We start from the raw sequence: 16,239 nt of genomic DNA on the forward strand, positions 1-16,239 counted from the left end.
TTCTCTGACCCTGGCAGAGAGGTTTGTGGCTAAGCTAGCCCTTCCCTTTGGAGCAGAGCTTTTCCCTAATATCCATAAACATGTTGTGGCCATAGAGGGATCTTCTCTATTTAAAAGGAGAATTTATTCTCTGGTAGATTAGGGAGAGGCTAGCGGCCTTGTTTCCAGCAGCTGCTGTCACTTCTTTACCACACTATTTGGCTTTTGTGACCAATTGCTACCCATCTGGTTTGGGGCATGGCAGATTCCTTACACTCTGCCAGCTCGTTGTAGATGGAAAACCTGCAGCTTCAGAACTGAGTCAGCAAATATTTGTTGGGCGCAAGGGGAACTTTACACCAAATATGAAATCCCTATCTGCTTTGGCATCTTGACACCACCTGGTGCCTTTGTGCTAGATGACATTCCAGCCCTGCTTATCCCAACCCTGGTTTGTGACACCCCTCAGCGCCTGCCTACACAACTGCCAGGAACCATTCTATGTACAGTAAAAGGAAGCAGTATATACATGTCTGTGGCACCCACTGGGCCAAGAGCATATAGTTGTTTGGACAAATCATTCTCCTTGGTGACATTGCCTCCACAGAGCCGCACTGGAGGAGTAGTGTGCCTCACCTGAAGAGTGGCTTTTTGAAGGTAATGTGTGCAAAGGGCACCAGTTACTAGAAAGTAACCTCCTGTTCCCCTTGATGGCCTGTTAGTTCATCCTGGGTTCCGAAACAGACTCCATTATGGCCATTGGGAGAGGGGAAGTTTGTGACACAGTGAGGATGAATTTCAGTCCATGATTCCTTCCCGTATCTGTGCCTATATTCCTGTTCCCTTTCCTTGGAAACACTGCACTGGTCTGGAAGAAAGGTACCAGTACACTGCAAAAGTTGGAAGGTGGGAGGAAAGAATCTTTGCTGCTCTATGTTCCAAAAGGAAAAAGAGCTGCCATGTTCTCCCCCACAATATCCTCCCACAAGGAAATGCTCTTGTGCAAGCCGAATCCTGCACAAACACCCTATAACAAGTCTTCACTGAGTTTAAGATGGTGCCTTCTTGCACTTTAGCCACAGACATAAGAAGGCCAGTTGATGTATCAATCAAGTCAAATTCAGATCTGGCGTTAAGTGTCTGCAACTCTATTGACCTCAGTGATGGAATGGCAGACCCCTTACAGTTGGCTCATCATCTGCTTTTACAGCAGCCATCTCTGTAAACAATGACCTTACATTTCTACCGCCGTGACTGCACCAGAAGCAGGCACACAAACATCTCCTAACCCCTTCTGTCCTCTCCCTGGCAGCGTGTTCCCCCCCAACCCCCCCCCCACACACACACCTGTCTTTTCCAAAGCTGCCATTCTGGAAATACCATTGAAGAGATCAGGGTGTCCTTTGCTACACCGAAGAGCCAGAGCTCTCTGGTTCATTCTATGATCTTTGGTCCAAATGTCTCTCCTGTAATGGTATTGAAGAGTCACATCCATCTTTGGGAAGAGGGAACAATAATTCTCCCAAATTAGAGTTTTTCTAAAGGCTGGTGGGCTGATTCACAATCACATACCCTTTCTAGTTTATTTACTTACTGAAGTGAAATGTTATTGTTTGTGAAATTGATTGACAGTCCTGGAAATCGAGCCACCCCGATTATCCATAGAATCGGGTTCAACACAGGCAGTAACTGTGCAGGCTTCCCCGACACTGCTTAGCCAGCGTGCCCCAGTCTTGCCTCTACAACTGAGAGGGTAGTTCAGTCTACAGGCTTATTCAGCCCGTGGCCAACTAGGCTATCCACTAATGCCTGTGGTGATGGTATTTTTTGTGATATGGGCACCTGTCCACTAGGCTCTGAGACCCCCAGCTAATTTCACATGGGCTACCAAAGCACTATCAGAAAGTAACGACTAAGTCGCTACCTACCTGGGCTGGCTTCAAACCAGTGACCCAAGGTGAAAGGCTCTGCATGACATAACCAATTCCTTGAGCCATCTGGTCTCCTTCTCCATCTGCTGGGAAACAATGGATCCATTAACCACTCCCTCACAAGGAAGAAATCCTCACTATTTACTGCCCATTGTCTTGACACTGATATCTGGCTCAGAGCAAACACCAAGAGTAGTATAAGCTCTGGATAGGAAATCCATATCTCCATGACACTGCTGGTTGAATTTATTAATATCTGAATTCTTTACATCTGTTTAAGAAAGATTTTTAAAAAAGAACAAAATCCCAAAGAGAAGCTGATTGATTGGTTATTGACTGATTCTATACTTCATATGAACTAGCTGCTATTATGCTTAGAGGTACCCCATGGCCTGTGATCCCCCACAAGTACTGAACAGTTAAGGATGGAGAGAGAGAAGCGTGTAGCTGAGGAACGAACACCAGAGGGTGGGGGGAAATGAGGAACCGAATGTTGCATCTAGACAAACAAAATAAAATGGGTTGGGTGGTTGGTTGTCAGGAACCAGGTGCTAGATGTGTAGAAAAGCCCTTTATCCAGAGATCTCCTCCCGCTGTTCCTTGTTCCTGCGAACCTCAGCTGCATGCAGTTCCTGCAAAGACATGGAAAGGGTTACAGCATCTGCAGGCTGCATAGGGCAAACCCAAGGCTGTTTCCCATCTCCTCTCAGTTTAATCTACAACTGAACAGTTTCTGTTTTTGTGCATGCATCTCCTCATCCTCAGGAGCCTGGCACCATCAAACACATGCACTAGAATATTGTCATAGTTGGGGTAATTCCACTGAAGCCACTAGACTTACACCTAGGGTAATTTTAGCCCCCTCCTATGCAGAGCTCAGAAGACCAGGCATATCACATGAATGTTCTGTGAATGGGTCTTCAGTACCAGTGTTCAGAGCCTGCTGCAGCTGGCTCACAGAAGGAGCCCCACACAAATGATGTCCTGCCCCACACTGAGACCGGAAGCGGTTGTAGCCTCTGGCCCCAGAGATGAGCAGTTATCAAACCGCAGTGCAGCAGAGGAGACCTGAGGTCAGTGCTGCCTTTGGGCTCCCAAGCAAGGGCCAGCAGAAGATAAAGTAACATTCTCTGCCATTAGACCGGAGGAGGGGGAGCCTGAGCCTGCTACACTAATCTCAGGTGCACGTCTCCTCCATCTCATGGTATCCTGAGCTACTGCTGAAGAACTCTGTTTAGTACCTGTTCTGATGGAGGAGAGGTCAGATGTGGTAAGAAAGTGCCCAAAACTCAGTGCTCACTTTCACACAGCCAAGTATAGAGTCCCACCCCCCTCCAAAAACGTATGAGGCAGAGAGAGAGAGAGAGAGAGAGAGAGAGAAGGAAGAAAACTGGGGAGCAGGGCTCCAGAGGGAAGGGGTAAGCAGAGCACATTCAACACCTTGGGGAGGGAGAGTTACACAAGGTAGCCTAGGAAAATGGTGGTGCAGGAGATATAGATTGTATACAGAGCTCTGCTCTCATGGTGAACATCCCAGCTGTGTCTGAGGTCAACAGGCCAAGCTACAGATGCTAGGCAAAGGCTTTGGTACCAGTAGCCACTATAATATAGGCAGGTGTCCTGGCCCTGCCCATTCTCTAGGTGTGCTGGGACAAGGGAATCTAGCACTTGCCTTCTCACGCAGTCGCTCCCTCAAGGCAGCTAGGTGAGCTTCACGGATCTCCTTGCTCAGCTCCATCTTGTAGTTGAGCTTCTCCTCAGCCAGCCGGCTGAAGTTATTGTTCTCCTCCAGGGCCTTGTGCAGCACCTCCCGCTCGTGCTCCCGCTTCTCCGCCAGCTGCTTCAGCACTTGGGCCTCCTGGGTCTGTGGGAAGCCAATAGTGTATGTGAAAGGAATTCTTCATGTCCCTTGTCTCAGAGATGCTTCCCTGATCTGATCTGCAATGTCTCCCTGGAGGTGCCACAACCACCTCCTTTGGGTGTCTGTCCAAAACCTAGCAACTCTGTTATAGGATTTGCACTCAATATTTACTCTAAACTGATCTGCCCCTCTTAAGGCTTTGACCATTGCTTCTTGTCCAACCATCTTGCATTCATGTGGCTACCCCCCTCCATCCATTAGATGATATTTAGATATTGCGACCATGTTCTCCTCACCCCACAAATCCTTTCTAGATCACATGCGACAAATTTTCAAACCTCTACATTTGCACCTGCATTTCAGGCAGGTAGATGTTAAACATCCCAAATTCTGTCTTTGCTGTGTGAGCAATATTGTTGGTGCAATTTGCAAGCTATGTAGAGACTCCTCTGGAAATCTGTCCCTATATATTAAACTGCCTCTTCTCCTGCTCTTACCCACAAGTTTCTGTAGTGTCGTGGTTTGCCTCTTTTTATAGTTTCTCTAATTTTCCAATATTTTTCTCTATTAAGACTTTAAATTATGGTCATAAATGAAGTGCAAAAAGAGCATTGCCAGCTGTTAAAAAAGCAATGACATGGTGCAAAAGGCACTGATTCTAAGCTTTACTGGACGTGTGGCTTATATTTATATCTCCTATAGAGATAGCTAGTGATAGAGATTTTCATTCTGCAGCATCGGGTCACACATATAATTCTCTATGAAAATCTAAACCAGAGGACCACAGGATTCCATAGATCCACAGATTTTAAGGCCAGAAGGGACCAATGTGATCATCTGTTCTAACCTCCTGCATAACACAGGCCAGAGAATTTCATCCAGTGATTCCTACATCAAACCTAACAACTGGGGGTTGAACAAGAGTGTAACACACAGCACTATTACCAATCACAAGATGTGGCTCCTAAGTAAAATCAACGGTGTTGTTCACCCCCAGCACTGTATCTGTTTTTCTGTCCCCAATTATGAGTTGCGGTCACTTGGAGGGCTTGGTTAAAACATGATTGGTCATATAAGTTAGCATTTCCCTAGAAAATCCTGCTACCTTCCTCCTCTCCTCTGCAGCCTCCAGCCTCTTCTGCAGCTCCTCCAGGGACAGGTCCTTCTTCTTAGGAGGAGAAGACAGGACTGGACTCTCCGGGGACAAGTCCGAAGGGGACTTCAGGATCACTTCAAAGCTCTGGCCAGATGCCCTTTTGTCCAGCTGCTTCACCTCCATGTCTATGACAGAAGAACAGAAGCACTTGATGGATTATAGGACACTTATGAAAGAGCTAATTTGATAAAGGCACCTTGCAGAAGCTGCTAAGTCAAGCCCTGAAGCTATGATCACCAAGTGAGACCTGGTTGTGATGAGATGCTTCTAAATGGGGTGTATTGTCACTTGAGTCTCTGCTGGAGAGTTTCAGAGAGGTGAGAATTTGAAGTCAATCATTAATTGCTGGTAAAAGGGACAATGACACTGTACAACCTAGAAGTAGGAGCATCATTGTCACATGTTATGGTGCAGACCAACAGGAGGCAGTGGTGGTCAGTAAGTAAAGGGGATTCGGGGATCCAGCTGAACCTGCAGGGGGAATTTTGGGAGGCAGAATGGAATTACCCATGTTGGAATTTGGCCAGGACACCGGAATTAACTTCCCTGCTCTTATGAAAAGGACCACGAGGCCTTTGGTGACCACAGGAGGTCAATACCTTGGTCTTACATTCTATCTGAAAGATCCAGCAGCAGGATCTTTCTCTCTGCCCATTCACAGGCTTTTCACAGGAACTGCATACAGAATTGTGTTGTGTAGCCAATGCAATTAATCTTACAGCCACAGAATAAGTACAGCATAGCTGATGGCAGCCACAGAAAGGCCATACTACTGATAACATCAAGACTCATATCCCAGGATATGTAATGGTGCTGTTTGGTAACAGTCCTACTGTTTCTCTGTGTGTAAATATGGGTCACAGGTTAATAAACTATTCTAAGGAAAAAGAAAAAGGAGTACTTGTGGCACCTTAGAGACTAACCAATTTATTTGAGCATAAGCTTTCGTGAGCTACAGCTCACTTTATCGGATGTAGCTCACGAAAGCTTATGCTCAATTAAATTTGTTAGTCTTTAAGGTGCCACAAGTCCTCCTTTTCTTTTTGTGGATACAGACTAACATGGCTGCTACTCTGAAACCTATTCTAAGGAACTGGACTAAAATACCATGCTCCAGTAATACAGAAAACTTGGATCAGGACATGAAAACGGTCTCTCTCCCTAGTCAGGAACCCAGCCTAATGTACTGAAGTCCTCCAAGATTTACAGAAGCTGCCTGCAGATTGGATCTACAAGAGATTCTGTGCGTATGTCATTTACCTCCATACTGGTAGATGGTATTGGGGTGCGGCTGAGTGTGGAAACAGGAGCAGATCAGTGAGAGCAAGGACAGCTCCTTCATTTTCTCCTTGTAGGCTGAAAAGAAACAAACAGCAATGAGTGGAGAGGTCTACTGGCAGTCTCATGTCTTTCTCAGGGGGAAGGAAGCAGAGGGATACACAGAGACTCATTTGTCACTATTGGACTCTCTGAAGGCCTTTCCAAATAGTCAGATGCTGAGATACTGTATCGGTGATTCCCACATCCACTGCGGTACAGTAAGCTACACAGGGAGATGCCTTAAATGTGTTTTACCATCTTTGCAGCTCTGAATCACCCAGGAGGAATCTTCCCCCCAGTTGCAAGAAAGGCAGGTTGGGAGCTGGTGAATTTCAGCACTTATAAATAACTACACAGTGAAGGCTGCCCAGATACCTCCCCTAAACAGTTCTAAACTCAGTAATTAAGAATGACATTTAAAAAGCAAACCCTGCAGCCTGTAGAGAGGATCCCCTCCATTTTATGATCCTGCATTTCTGATGTCAATCAGTAATTTACAATGAAAAGAAGAGATAAGGCCAGGTTTGTTGGGAACCAAGGTAAATTTGGGGGAAGGAGGGATAGCTCAGTGGTTTGAGCGTTGGCCTGCTAAACCCAGAGTTGTGAGCTCAGTCCTTGATGGGGCCCATTTAGGGATCTGGGGCAAAAACTGGGGATTGGTCCTGCTTTGAGCAGGGGGTTGCACTAGATGACCTCCTGAGGTCTCCTCCGACCCTGATATTCAATGAAGCACTACTGAGAACTGGACCAATGATGCATGTAAATGGCTTTTAACTGTAGCTTGCAGGGTGAATGAAACTGACCACAAACCTGGCTCTCGCTGTGTCCTGAAGCCACAGCCCAAGGACAGAGCTCTGGGCTCAGGGCGACAGAGACTGAGTGATGCTAAGGGTTGCCTGGATGGTAATTTGATGATGTAAAGGGGGTTGCTATGAGTTAACTGGGTAACGTTGAGGACGAAACTCACCACACCAAGGGGTGCTACTGTGCCTCTGACCTTCTAGCTGGGATAAGCAGGATTGTCAATGACCCTAAGTTTTGCAAGATAAGAATTGTCCACTGAACCCCCATCCTGCCACTCTGCATCTTTGTGGCAGGTCTACCTGTCACATGGGTCAGGACAGTCCCAGGAAAAGGACTCCTGCTGGAGGCACTGACTCACAAAAAAAAGAATGCCGATTCAGCACACTGTGAAGCCAAGAGCCCGGGAGGGTGGCAGGCCCACAGTGGAGATCCCTGCACCTCTGACTTTCCAGTGCAGCAGCATCTCTAGTGCAGATCTTTATCTCAGCAGTAGATTAGAGAGAATTTAAATGGATCTGGTCATTGTCCTAGGACCTCCCCTCCGCCCTTTTCAGGGAAGGTTGCTTCTGGTCTGCAATGATGGTAAAACCTGCCTGTTTCTCCCTCCTCCCAACTGTCTGTGAACGAGACTGGGATACACAATCCCTTCTGGCTCAGCCCCAGGGCTGCTGCTAGCGTGGGCTTCACTCGCCATTGTTGCGACAGCAGGTTGCAGCTGCAGCAGTCCTCGGTGGCACTGAGCACACTAAGCTGCTGCCCTAATCAGAACAAAACAGGCCCAGTCTGCAGAGTCTGCTTTCCCAGCATAGCAGGCACCCATGTTCTCTGAGGTTAACCCATTCCTCCCCTGTACACAGAGGCGCTCTTGGAATGAACCAAACAGTACTCAACCCTTCTACGTGCCCTTTCCCTCAGTAGGAGTTAATTAACCCTCACTGCACCATGGCCAGATGAGGAAGTATTGTCTCCATTTTACAGCTGGGGAAACTGAAATATAGCACTTGCCAAAGTTTTGACAGCAAGTCAGTGGCACAGTTAAGGATAGGACCTAGGAATCTTGACTCATAGCCCCTCCCGTGCCCCCTAGACTCCGCTGCTAGTGGTCAAATCATCAGAGGCGTAGTGGGAAGAACACATAGACTGATGGAGACAAAGAACACATGAGTTGTTGGGAGCCAAAATGTCACAGCTGTCTGGGGTTCGATTTTATTAACAAAAAGGAGAATTATACAAACCCCAGCCCAAAGCTTCTCCCCAGGAGTGGCGGTTCCTAGGGTCCTGCCATCAGGACCAGCATGCCCCAGCCTCTGGTCTCCCCCGCAGTGGGCTACTCCCACCTTGCTTGTATGCAGGATACAAAGGAGCCACAATGACCTCAGTGAGTCAGCTGTGATGAACCAGCCGCTCTCTGCAGGGCTAACAGTAGAATGCAGATCAACTGACTTGGGCTGGCGCTACAGGGCTAAAAATAAAGCAGACATTTCTGCTCAGTCTGAACCCTGCCCACGCCGGGTTTCAGAGCCTGAGCCCTGCCCAAGCAGGCATGTCTGCAGCGCTACTTTTAGCCCCATAACACGAGCCCCATAAGCCCACATCAGTTGATCCCGGGTGCTGAGGCTTGCTGCCGCAGATTTTCTTGCGGCATAGAGGTACCCTCCACTTCTCTGTGTCTCTCAGTTCCCTCATCTGTAACACGGGGTAATAATACTTCCCTACCTCACAGGGGTGTTGAGAGGATTAACAAGTTAATGTCTGCACAGCACTTTGAAGATGGAAAGCACTCTGCAAGTGCTGAGTATTATGACTATTAGGCCATCAGCCACCTCCCTGCAAAGACAAAAATTAAACAATGGGCCCATTCAGTTCCCCAGGGCTGCCCCCGTGTTCTCTCTGGAGCCAATTTGGATTTGAATATCATTGGCCTTGTGCAGGATTCACTCCTCATGACCCAGTGCGTGCTATCTTTGCTCTTCCCAAATAGCTCAATAAGATACTGTAAATGGTGTTATGAACAGACTTTCCATCACTGTAATGGAGCCTTGTCTGGTTCCTTTAGGTCTACCACGTGCATTTAATTGTCAACTTGAGGTTGTTGTTGTGCAAAAGAAGTGATTATGAAAAACAAAAAGAAATAAACTTGGTATGAAACCACATGCCTCCATTTCTCTTAATACACCCAATTTATTTTAATCTTCCATGGCTTCTGTTCTTGTTGGGAAAATAATAACTCAGCAGAATATAAAACTGGCTCAAAGGTAGAGTATGGAATCTAGGTTTTTGTTAAACTAAATAGTAATTATTGCCCATCCTTAAAGACAGCTCACAGATCTGTAATTTAACTACATTCTCCAGGAGAAAAACTAACTAATTAAACACTTCAATGCAGATAACACCATTATTTTACCTAATCCTAGGGGAAGTGAAGAGTTCAAAGCCCTTTCATGAGGAGAGAAGGATCAAAAACTCAGCAGTCAGTTGTCAAAAAAAAGGGTTAAAATTCTGGGAAACCTACAAACATCTTTTAGCATTGGCCCTTACTCAGCTCAGCAAAAGTAGCTTTTACCTAAAAAAAAATTCTTTTTTAAAAAAAAGCAACCTCATTCCAAAACGTTGCACTTTATACCTGCTCAGATCTCCTTGGAAAGGCACCTCCATCCTGGGATACAAGGGAAGGCCTCATGCCACTGGGTGCCTATTAACTTCAACAGTATTTGAAGGTCAATGTCTTACAAGGACAGGATCTAAGAAAACATCCAGGAAGTCCAGTAAACTAGCTCCTGCACCCGAAGTCACAGGCAATGGAATGCCCAAAGCTTCTCCCCAGGAGTGGCGGTTCCTAGGGTCCTGCCATCAGGACCAGCATGCCCCAGCCTCTGGTCTCCCCCGCAGTGGGCTACTCCCACCTTGCTTGTATGCAGGATACAAAGGAGCCACAATGACCTCAGTGAGTCAGCTGTGATGAACCAGCCGCTCTCTGCAGGGCTAACAGTAGAATGCCACTGCTGACCTACACTTCAGGCCTCCTCAAAGTACCAAGTGCGAGGGCATCTCCTACAGAAATGCTCATTCCCGTCACTCTGCTGAGTCTGCTATGTAACCTTTAGGCTAGGAAGAGGCTTATGGAAGAGGCTCATGGAAGAGGCTAATTAGAGATTTGCCCGGAAGAGATTTTAGAGGAGCTGTAAAGCTAAGGCACTCATTTTCCAACACTGTCATGCTGTTTACCATGTCCCCTCCTGGACACCTCACTTCCCAGCCTCCCAACTTGATCCCTCATCTTCCCCCTGGCAACAAGCATTTGGAAAGGTGACAATAGGAAGGACATAAGAGAAACATACTCTCATCTCAGTGCCATGTGATTCTTTTGTACTTGTGTTGTTTACCTCCTTTCCCTGGCTGCAGGACTTCATATTTATCAGCAGCAACTCTGCCTTTGCTACGCTACAGCCCCCACAGCTCAAATTTCTCCTGGTCACTTTACAACCCCTTCCAGTTCTAATACCAAACACGAGGCTGACTGTGTTTAAATTTACACCAGAAAAGACCAACTTGCTGCAGCAATGCAAGGTGCAGAGAGGGGCAGGTGGTTGTTGTTTTAATTTAGCTAATCAAAAAAGCTTTTGGAAATCCTATGAGAGCCCTGTGCTGGGCTAGAGCCAGCAGCAAGCATCACTGCTTGGCGACTGATGGATGCTTCACCATTATGACCGAGGCAGCTTTGTGAACCACCCAAGAGCTCAGAACCACTGAGCTGAGGAGCTGTTCTATTTCCTACCAGGCGTGCAACTGTAACCGCACATGGCTAGCAGGTGACACCAGGAGAAAGACAGTATGTGCCTGAAAGAAAAAATATATATAGCAAGTAAGTTCTTATTTCAATCTTCCCTTTCCTGCAAAGGAAGCTTGTTCTTTCAAGGTACACCTTGTCATTTTGGTCAATCTGGGCTCTCTGTAGCTGGGGAAAGCAGAGGATTTGGACCTGTCTCCATGGACATTTTGGATTTTCTGTCCCCTGAAGATGCAGGCATAGTGTCTTGGTGAGGAATGATTCTTGTTGCTCTAATGCACAGGTTTAGCATGTTCCTCCCGAAACTAGGCCTAGGAAGAAGTTTTCCCATGAGCATTTTAGCAGGGATCTTTTCCTCCTTTTTCTGGCAGATTGAGCAAGGATCTTCCAGGAGGATCAAGTGTGTCAGTCTCTTATGATTGCAGGGGGTCCAGCACTGCTAAATCTTTGGCCTTTCCCATCTCTTCCTTTTGGAGAAAGTCCACCTCACCCTTTTTGGCAGACGGAGCAAGGATTTTACATGGGGATTAGGAAAGGTGGGTCCGTTTCTTGTGATTTCAAGGGTCTGGCCAGGACACTGAGACCTGTGGACTTTTGCTGGCAGATGCTATGGTGTAATTTGGGCATACATGTTGAGTATTTTGTTAAAAGTAGGTTTCAAACCATTCCAGGGCATACTGTTTCAGCAGCCATTCAGTGTCACAGTATTGCCATGGTGTAGCTGTTATACCTGAGTGCTGCCAATGAACCCAAAAGGAGCACCCACTGGGCTATGGTAAAAGAACTTATCACTGTAACAGAAACAAACCAGACCATGAGGCCTTTACTTTGACATCTACCTCGGGAGCTGCGTGTGATAGAGAGGAATTAAACAGAGAGCCCTGGTGCATGGCACACTGATTCCACCGGCTGGTAACTCTCATTTTCTTGTGTTAGGTTATCTGAGCTTTACTCTGTCTCCACAGAGTCAGTTTCCTGGTCTCCCTTCAGACTCTTGCAAGATACAGCTTCTTCCTTTCAGCAGTTCTGACCCAGTGTTCACCAGCTGCACCCATTCCATTTGGAGCTTTCCTTCCCTACTCCCTTCCGCAAATTGGCTCTTTCTGTCAATTACAATGAAAAGGAGCAAGAGGACAAAAGGACACTGGTTAATCGAGCTGCTGCCAGCAGCGTAATGAGCTGGGAAAGTGGTGTGTGAACATCTCCTGGCACTTGAGACTCTGCAGCTCCATCCCGGCGCCAGCTACCAGAGGCAATTAACAGAATCCAGACACACAGGTCGGGGGAGGGGAGCAGGAGGCTTTTAGCTTCGGAGGGCTCAGCAAGTGTGTGGGGGGGGCGGGGGGGGGAGCCACAAGGGAAAAAATCCGAGGAGCTATGACCTGTGGTTTGTCTCTTGCTACAAAACAAAGCACAGGTCAAGCTCTTCTGCTAGAATAATATCTTGCAACAAAGCAGTATGGTGAAAACAATGGGATTATAAAGGGGAAGTGGTGAAAATCCCTCTGTTCTCAGAGGCATTTTCTCCTTGCTATATGGGTACCAAATCAATATGCTCTAAGGCCATATCTATATTATGAGCCAGGGGGCGTGATTCCCAGCTCGCATATGCATACTTGTACTAGCCTGATGAGGACTAGCACCTGTATAAATCGTAGTATAGCTGTGTAGCATGGGCATTGGCAGGTTAGGTGTGCTGAGCAGAAACCCGCCTGAACCCATGGGTTTGTACTCAGCACGGCTAAGCCATGCCGCTGCTTCCCAGGCTACCGTGGCTACCCTACTCTGTATACTTGCAGTAGGTCTCATCGAGCTGCCCCGAGTCCGTGTATGCAGGCTGCGAATCACACCCCAGCATAGACGTAGCCTTGTTTAGTTACTCCAATCTGCCTGCTGGAGGAGGCGAAAGAGCTTAGTGGGATAGATGTGATTGGAAAGTGGAGCTGTCCGTTCAGCACCACCCACCAGCTATGGCTGGCCACCCTCTGAATGAGACAGGAACTGGAATGAATGCACTAGCACAACTGGTTCCCTACACCCACAGCTTTTAACTGAACCCTAAAAAGGGGCAAACTTGGACAGGTTCAGCCCAGTAGGGCAGGCTCTGGGACTGTCTCTGGAACCAGTAGGTGGGTCAGAAATAATCACTTGTGATCTAAAGGGGATGTTCAAAGTCCACTATATGGCTTACAGGCTGTCAGAGCAATACCCTACTCCTCTCTACAACCTTCTACCCAAGGCTCTCAAAGCCCTTTACAAACAGTAACTGAGCCTCACTTTGGAGTTGCGCAGGACTATCCCCATTCTACAGAAGTTTGAAACGCAGACATAGAAACAGTAAGTGACTTGTCCAAAGTCACACAAAGGTAGGAATAGAACAACAGAAGAGTCCTGACTCCCAGTTCTCTTCTCTAACCACTAGGTCACACTCCCATCCCAGAGCCACAAATAGAATGAAGGAGTCCTGATTTCCAGCCCCCATGTTCTAACCAGCAGAGCACACACAACACTTCATCTCTTGATGAGGAGATGAATGCATGGGGATCCAACAAACCTTTAACTCTCATGGCCTTGTGTTTGGTTATCTGAGCTTTACTCTGTCTCCACAAAGCCAATTTCCTGGTGTCCCCTCAGACTCTTGCACAATACAGTCTCTCCCTTTCAGCAGCAGTACCCATTCCATTTGGAGTTTCCTTCCCTGCTCTCCCTTCCACAAACTGGCCAACCCTGGCCTCCCAACTATTAGTCCCAGAGGCTGGAACAATTGCTTTCAGAGAGTCCTGACAGCCCTGAGGTGAAAAGACCTCAGGTGGGTAAGGGTACCACATGCTGACTGCTCGTTAACAGGGCAGAGAGAAAGGGGAGCTTAAGGCAACATAAGTAAGCCACATCCAAATGAGACTGACTAATGATTCCAATGATCTTTGGAATCGAGAATGGCCTTAGTGTAAAGTCCTGGACTGCTAGGAGTGGGGTAGCCCAGACCCCCCTCCTTGCCATGTGGCACATTGTAGAGGCAGCAAAAAGTCTAAGGAAAGTGCAGGAGGCCCAGAGCAGTGACTCACACAGGCTATCCTTCCCCAGATTTTCAATGGGATTAGAAACACCTGAAGTTTAAAATTGGGTTCTTGTTTAAATTCCATTTTAAGGAGCCCAGATTCTCAGTCAAGTGAATATTCCCTTATGGAACCTTTAAACTGATATAATTGCATCCACACTACAGGGAGTTGTACTTTTATTCCTCTAAGAATAAAGAATACATGTCCATAAAGGCAAGGCCAAGGTCTCCCAAAGCAGGAATATTTCTAATTCACATCTGTTCAGAAAGAACCTGTTTACATTTCCCAGGGGACCAAAAGACCAACAATTTTAAGTGCTAGCATAATGGAGTTACTAAACCGCATATTTTGATATAGCTGTATGCAAATTGGGACAGCAATTGTGCACCTACTTATTTGCATGTACAAATCCCCCTTTTGTGCACATAAACATGAGATTTTGCGGGTATAATGGGCACATACGTTTTTTCTGGACATGCCTATTGCACACACATTTGACAATTTGCTGATCAGGGTACTGTATAACAAGCATGCACATAGGATTGTGTTAGAATCAGATGGAGCTCTCCACTTAAGTCACCGATGTGTATTTTCCAGCTTCCATTAGGTTCTGAAGGAATGACAAGGTCAGCTGAGTTAGCATTGATATTATATATGTGTACAAATTAAGGCAAGATAGCTTCCAGCTCCTCACTTTAAATGCTTTTATAGATTTTAGGATCAGAAAGCCAATAACCGACTCAGAGAGGAGAAAATGCACACACACAAATTGCAGTTCCTTTGTTGTGCTGCATTATCTATACCTATCTATACAAAGTGGTAAACATTTTGTGAGCAGACAAGCCCTTACTCTTCTCTTGGTGTCCCCTCCATGTCCTTCTTCTTTGCTATGTTTCATTCTTATGTGACCTTCTAAACTCTCCTGCTCACATGCAGTGGGACTGAAAGATGTGGCGGGACAGTGGAACAGCTATTCCTGATATAAAGTTACTGCTCTCCAGCTCCTACTTCCTTTTTTTACAACAGCATCACATTGCTGATTCATGTTGAGGCTGTGACCCATCACAACTCCCAGATCCTTCTCAGCAGTGCTGCTGCCAAGCCAGTTATCCCCCATTTTGTATTTGTGCATTTGATTTTTGAGGTTGCCTTAACAGAGGCATAGCATGCAAGTCATGGGAGGTGACAGTACCGCTCTACTTGGCACTGGTTAGGCCTCAGCCGGAGTACCATGTCCAATTTTGGTCACCAAAGTATGGAAAGGAGATAGAGAAACTGGAAAGGATTCAGAGGCTAGTGACAAAGATGATCAAAGGGATGGAATCCAGTCCATATGAGCAAAGGCTGAAGGAACTGGGCATGTTTAGTTGGGAAAAGAGAGGAGATTATGGGGGGACATGATAGCGGTCTTCAAATACTTGAAAGGCTGCCAGAAAAAGATGGAGAAAAGTTGTCTTGCCCTCTGTGGCAAGAGAGAACAAGAGGCAGTGGGTTCAAACTACAGCACAGCAGATTTAGATTAAATCTCAGGAAAAGCTTTCTAACTGTATGAGCAGTAGGCCAATGGAACAGATGTTGGGAAGGTTGTGGAAGCTCCTTTACTGGAGATTTTCAAAAGGAGGCTGGGTAGCCATCTGTCTTGGATGTTCAGACACAACAAATTCTGCATCTTGTGGTCCCTTCTAACCCTATGATTCTATGGCCAGTCACCCCTTGGCCCCCAAACTAGTTTGTTTTTCCCCTTCCCCTATCTTCCTTCTCTCTGCCTTGGGTGTTTTTTTTTTTTTTAACAAATGTAAGCACTTCAGGGAAGGGATCAGGCCTTCTATTATGTTTGGAGAGGGCCTAGCACATTTTGGACTGTACAAAAAATAAGAAAATTAATAAATAATAATTGTTGTTCTCTTATAGGTGCTGGGACTTGATCTCCCGCTCCACCTGTATTAGATGTAGGATGGTGTCAAATTTCTCTCTCATTCACTCACACACAAACTCAATTCAGATGAATAGCTCAGTCTTCACAAACTGTTATTGCAGCCAAGGGAATGAACAATACAGCCAGGAATCTGTAGCTCTCAATCCTAAAAAAGGAATGGGAATCCAGTAGTCCGCAGCTCACTTAAATGGTCTCCACTGTGTGATCAAATTTCTGGAGTGAACCCCTTCATACAGGTAGCACCACTATTCAGTGTCAGGCGTTTTTGGAATATGTATTTATCAGTGGTTTTCAGGCTTTTTTCATTTGCGGACCCCCAAAAAATTTCAAATGGAGGTGCAGACCCCTTTGGAAATCTTAGACATATTCTGTGGACCCCAGGGGTCCGCAGACCACAGGCTGACAA

General features: G+C 46.5%; 1 protein-coding gene across 6 annotated transcripts in view; it reads right to left on the bottom strand.

The window, feature by feature from the left end:
- Positions 1–1,329: 1,329 nt before the first annotated feature.
- Positions 1,330–16,239, bottom strand: part of STMN3 (stathmin 3) — a 37,783-nt gene continuing 22,873 nt past the window's right edge. For all 6 annotated transcript variants that reach the window (XM_077832153.1, XM_077832157.1, XM_077832155.1 and 3 more), the window contains exons 3-6: positions 6,188–6,283; positions 4,877–5,052; positions 3,583–3,774; positions 1,330–2,542 (exon numbers count right to left, since the gene is read on the bottom strand). In XM_077832153.1, coding sequence (XP_077688279.1) covers positions 2,483–2,542; positions 3,583–3,774; positions 4,877–5,052; positions 6,188–6,283 — 524 coding nt within the window. In that variant the 3' untranslated portion in view covers positions 1,330–2,482. The remainder of the gene's footprint in view (positions 2,543–3,582; positions 3,775–4,876; positions 5,053–6,187; positions 6,284–16,239) is intronic.

The sequence above is a fragment of the Eretmochelys imbricata genome, chromosome 13 (assembly GCF_965152235.1).
Source record: "Eretmochelys imbricata isolate rEreImb1 chromosome 13, rEreImb1.hap1, whole genome shotgun sequence".
In the NCBI taxonomy this organism is placed as follows: Eukaryota; Metazoa; Chordata; order Testudines; family Cheloniidae; genus Eretmochelys; species Eretmochelys imbricata.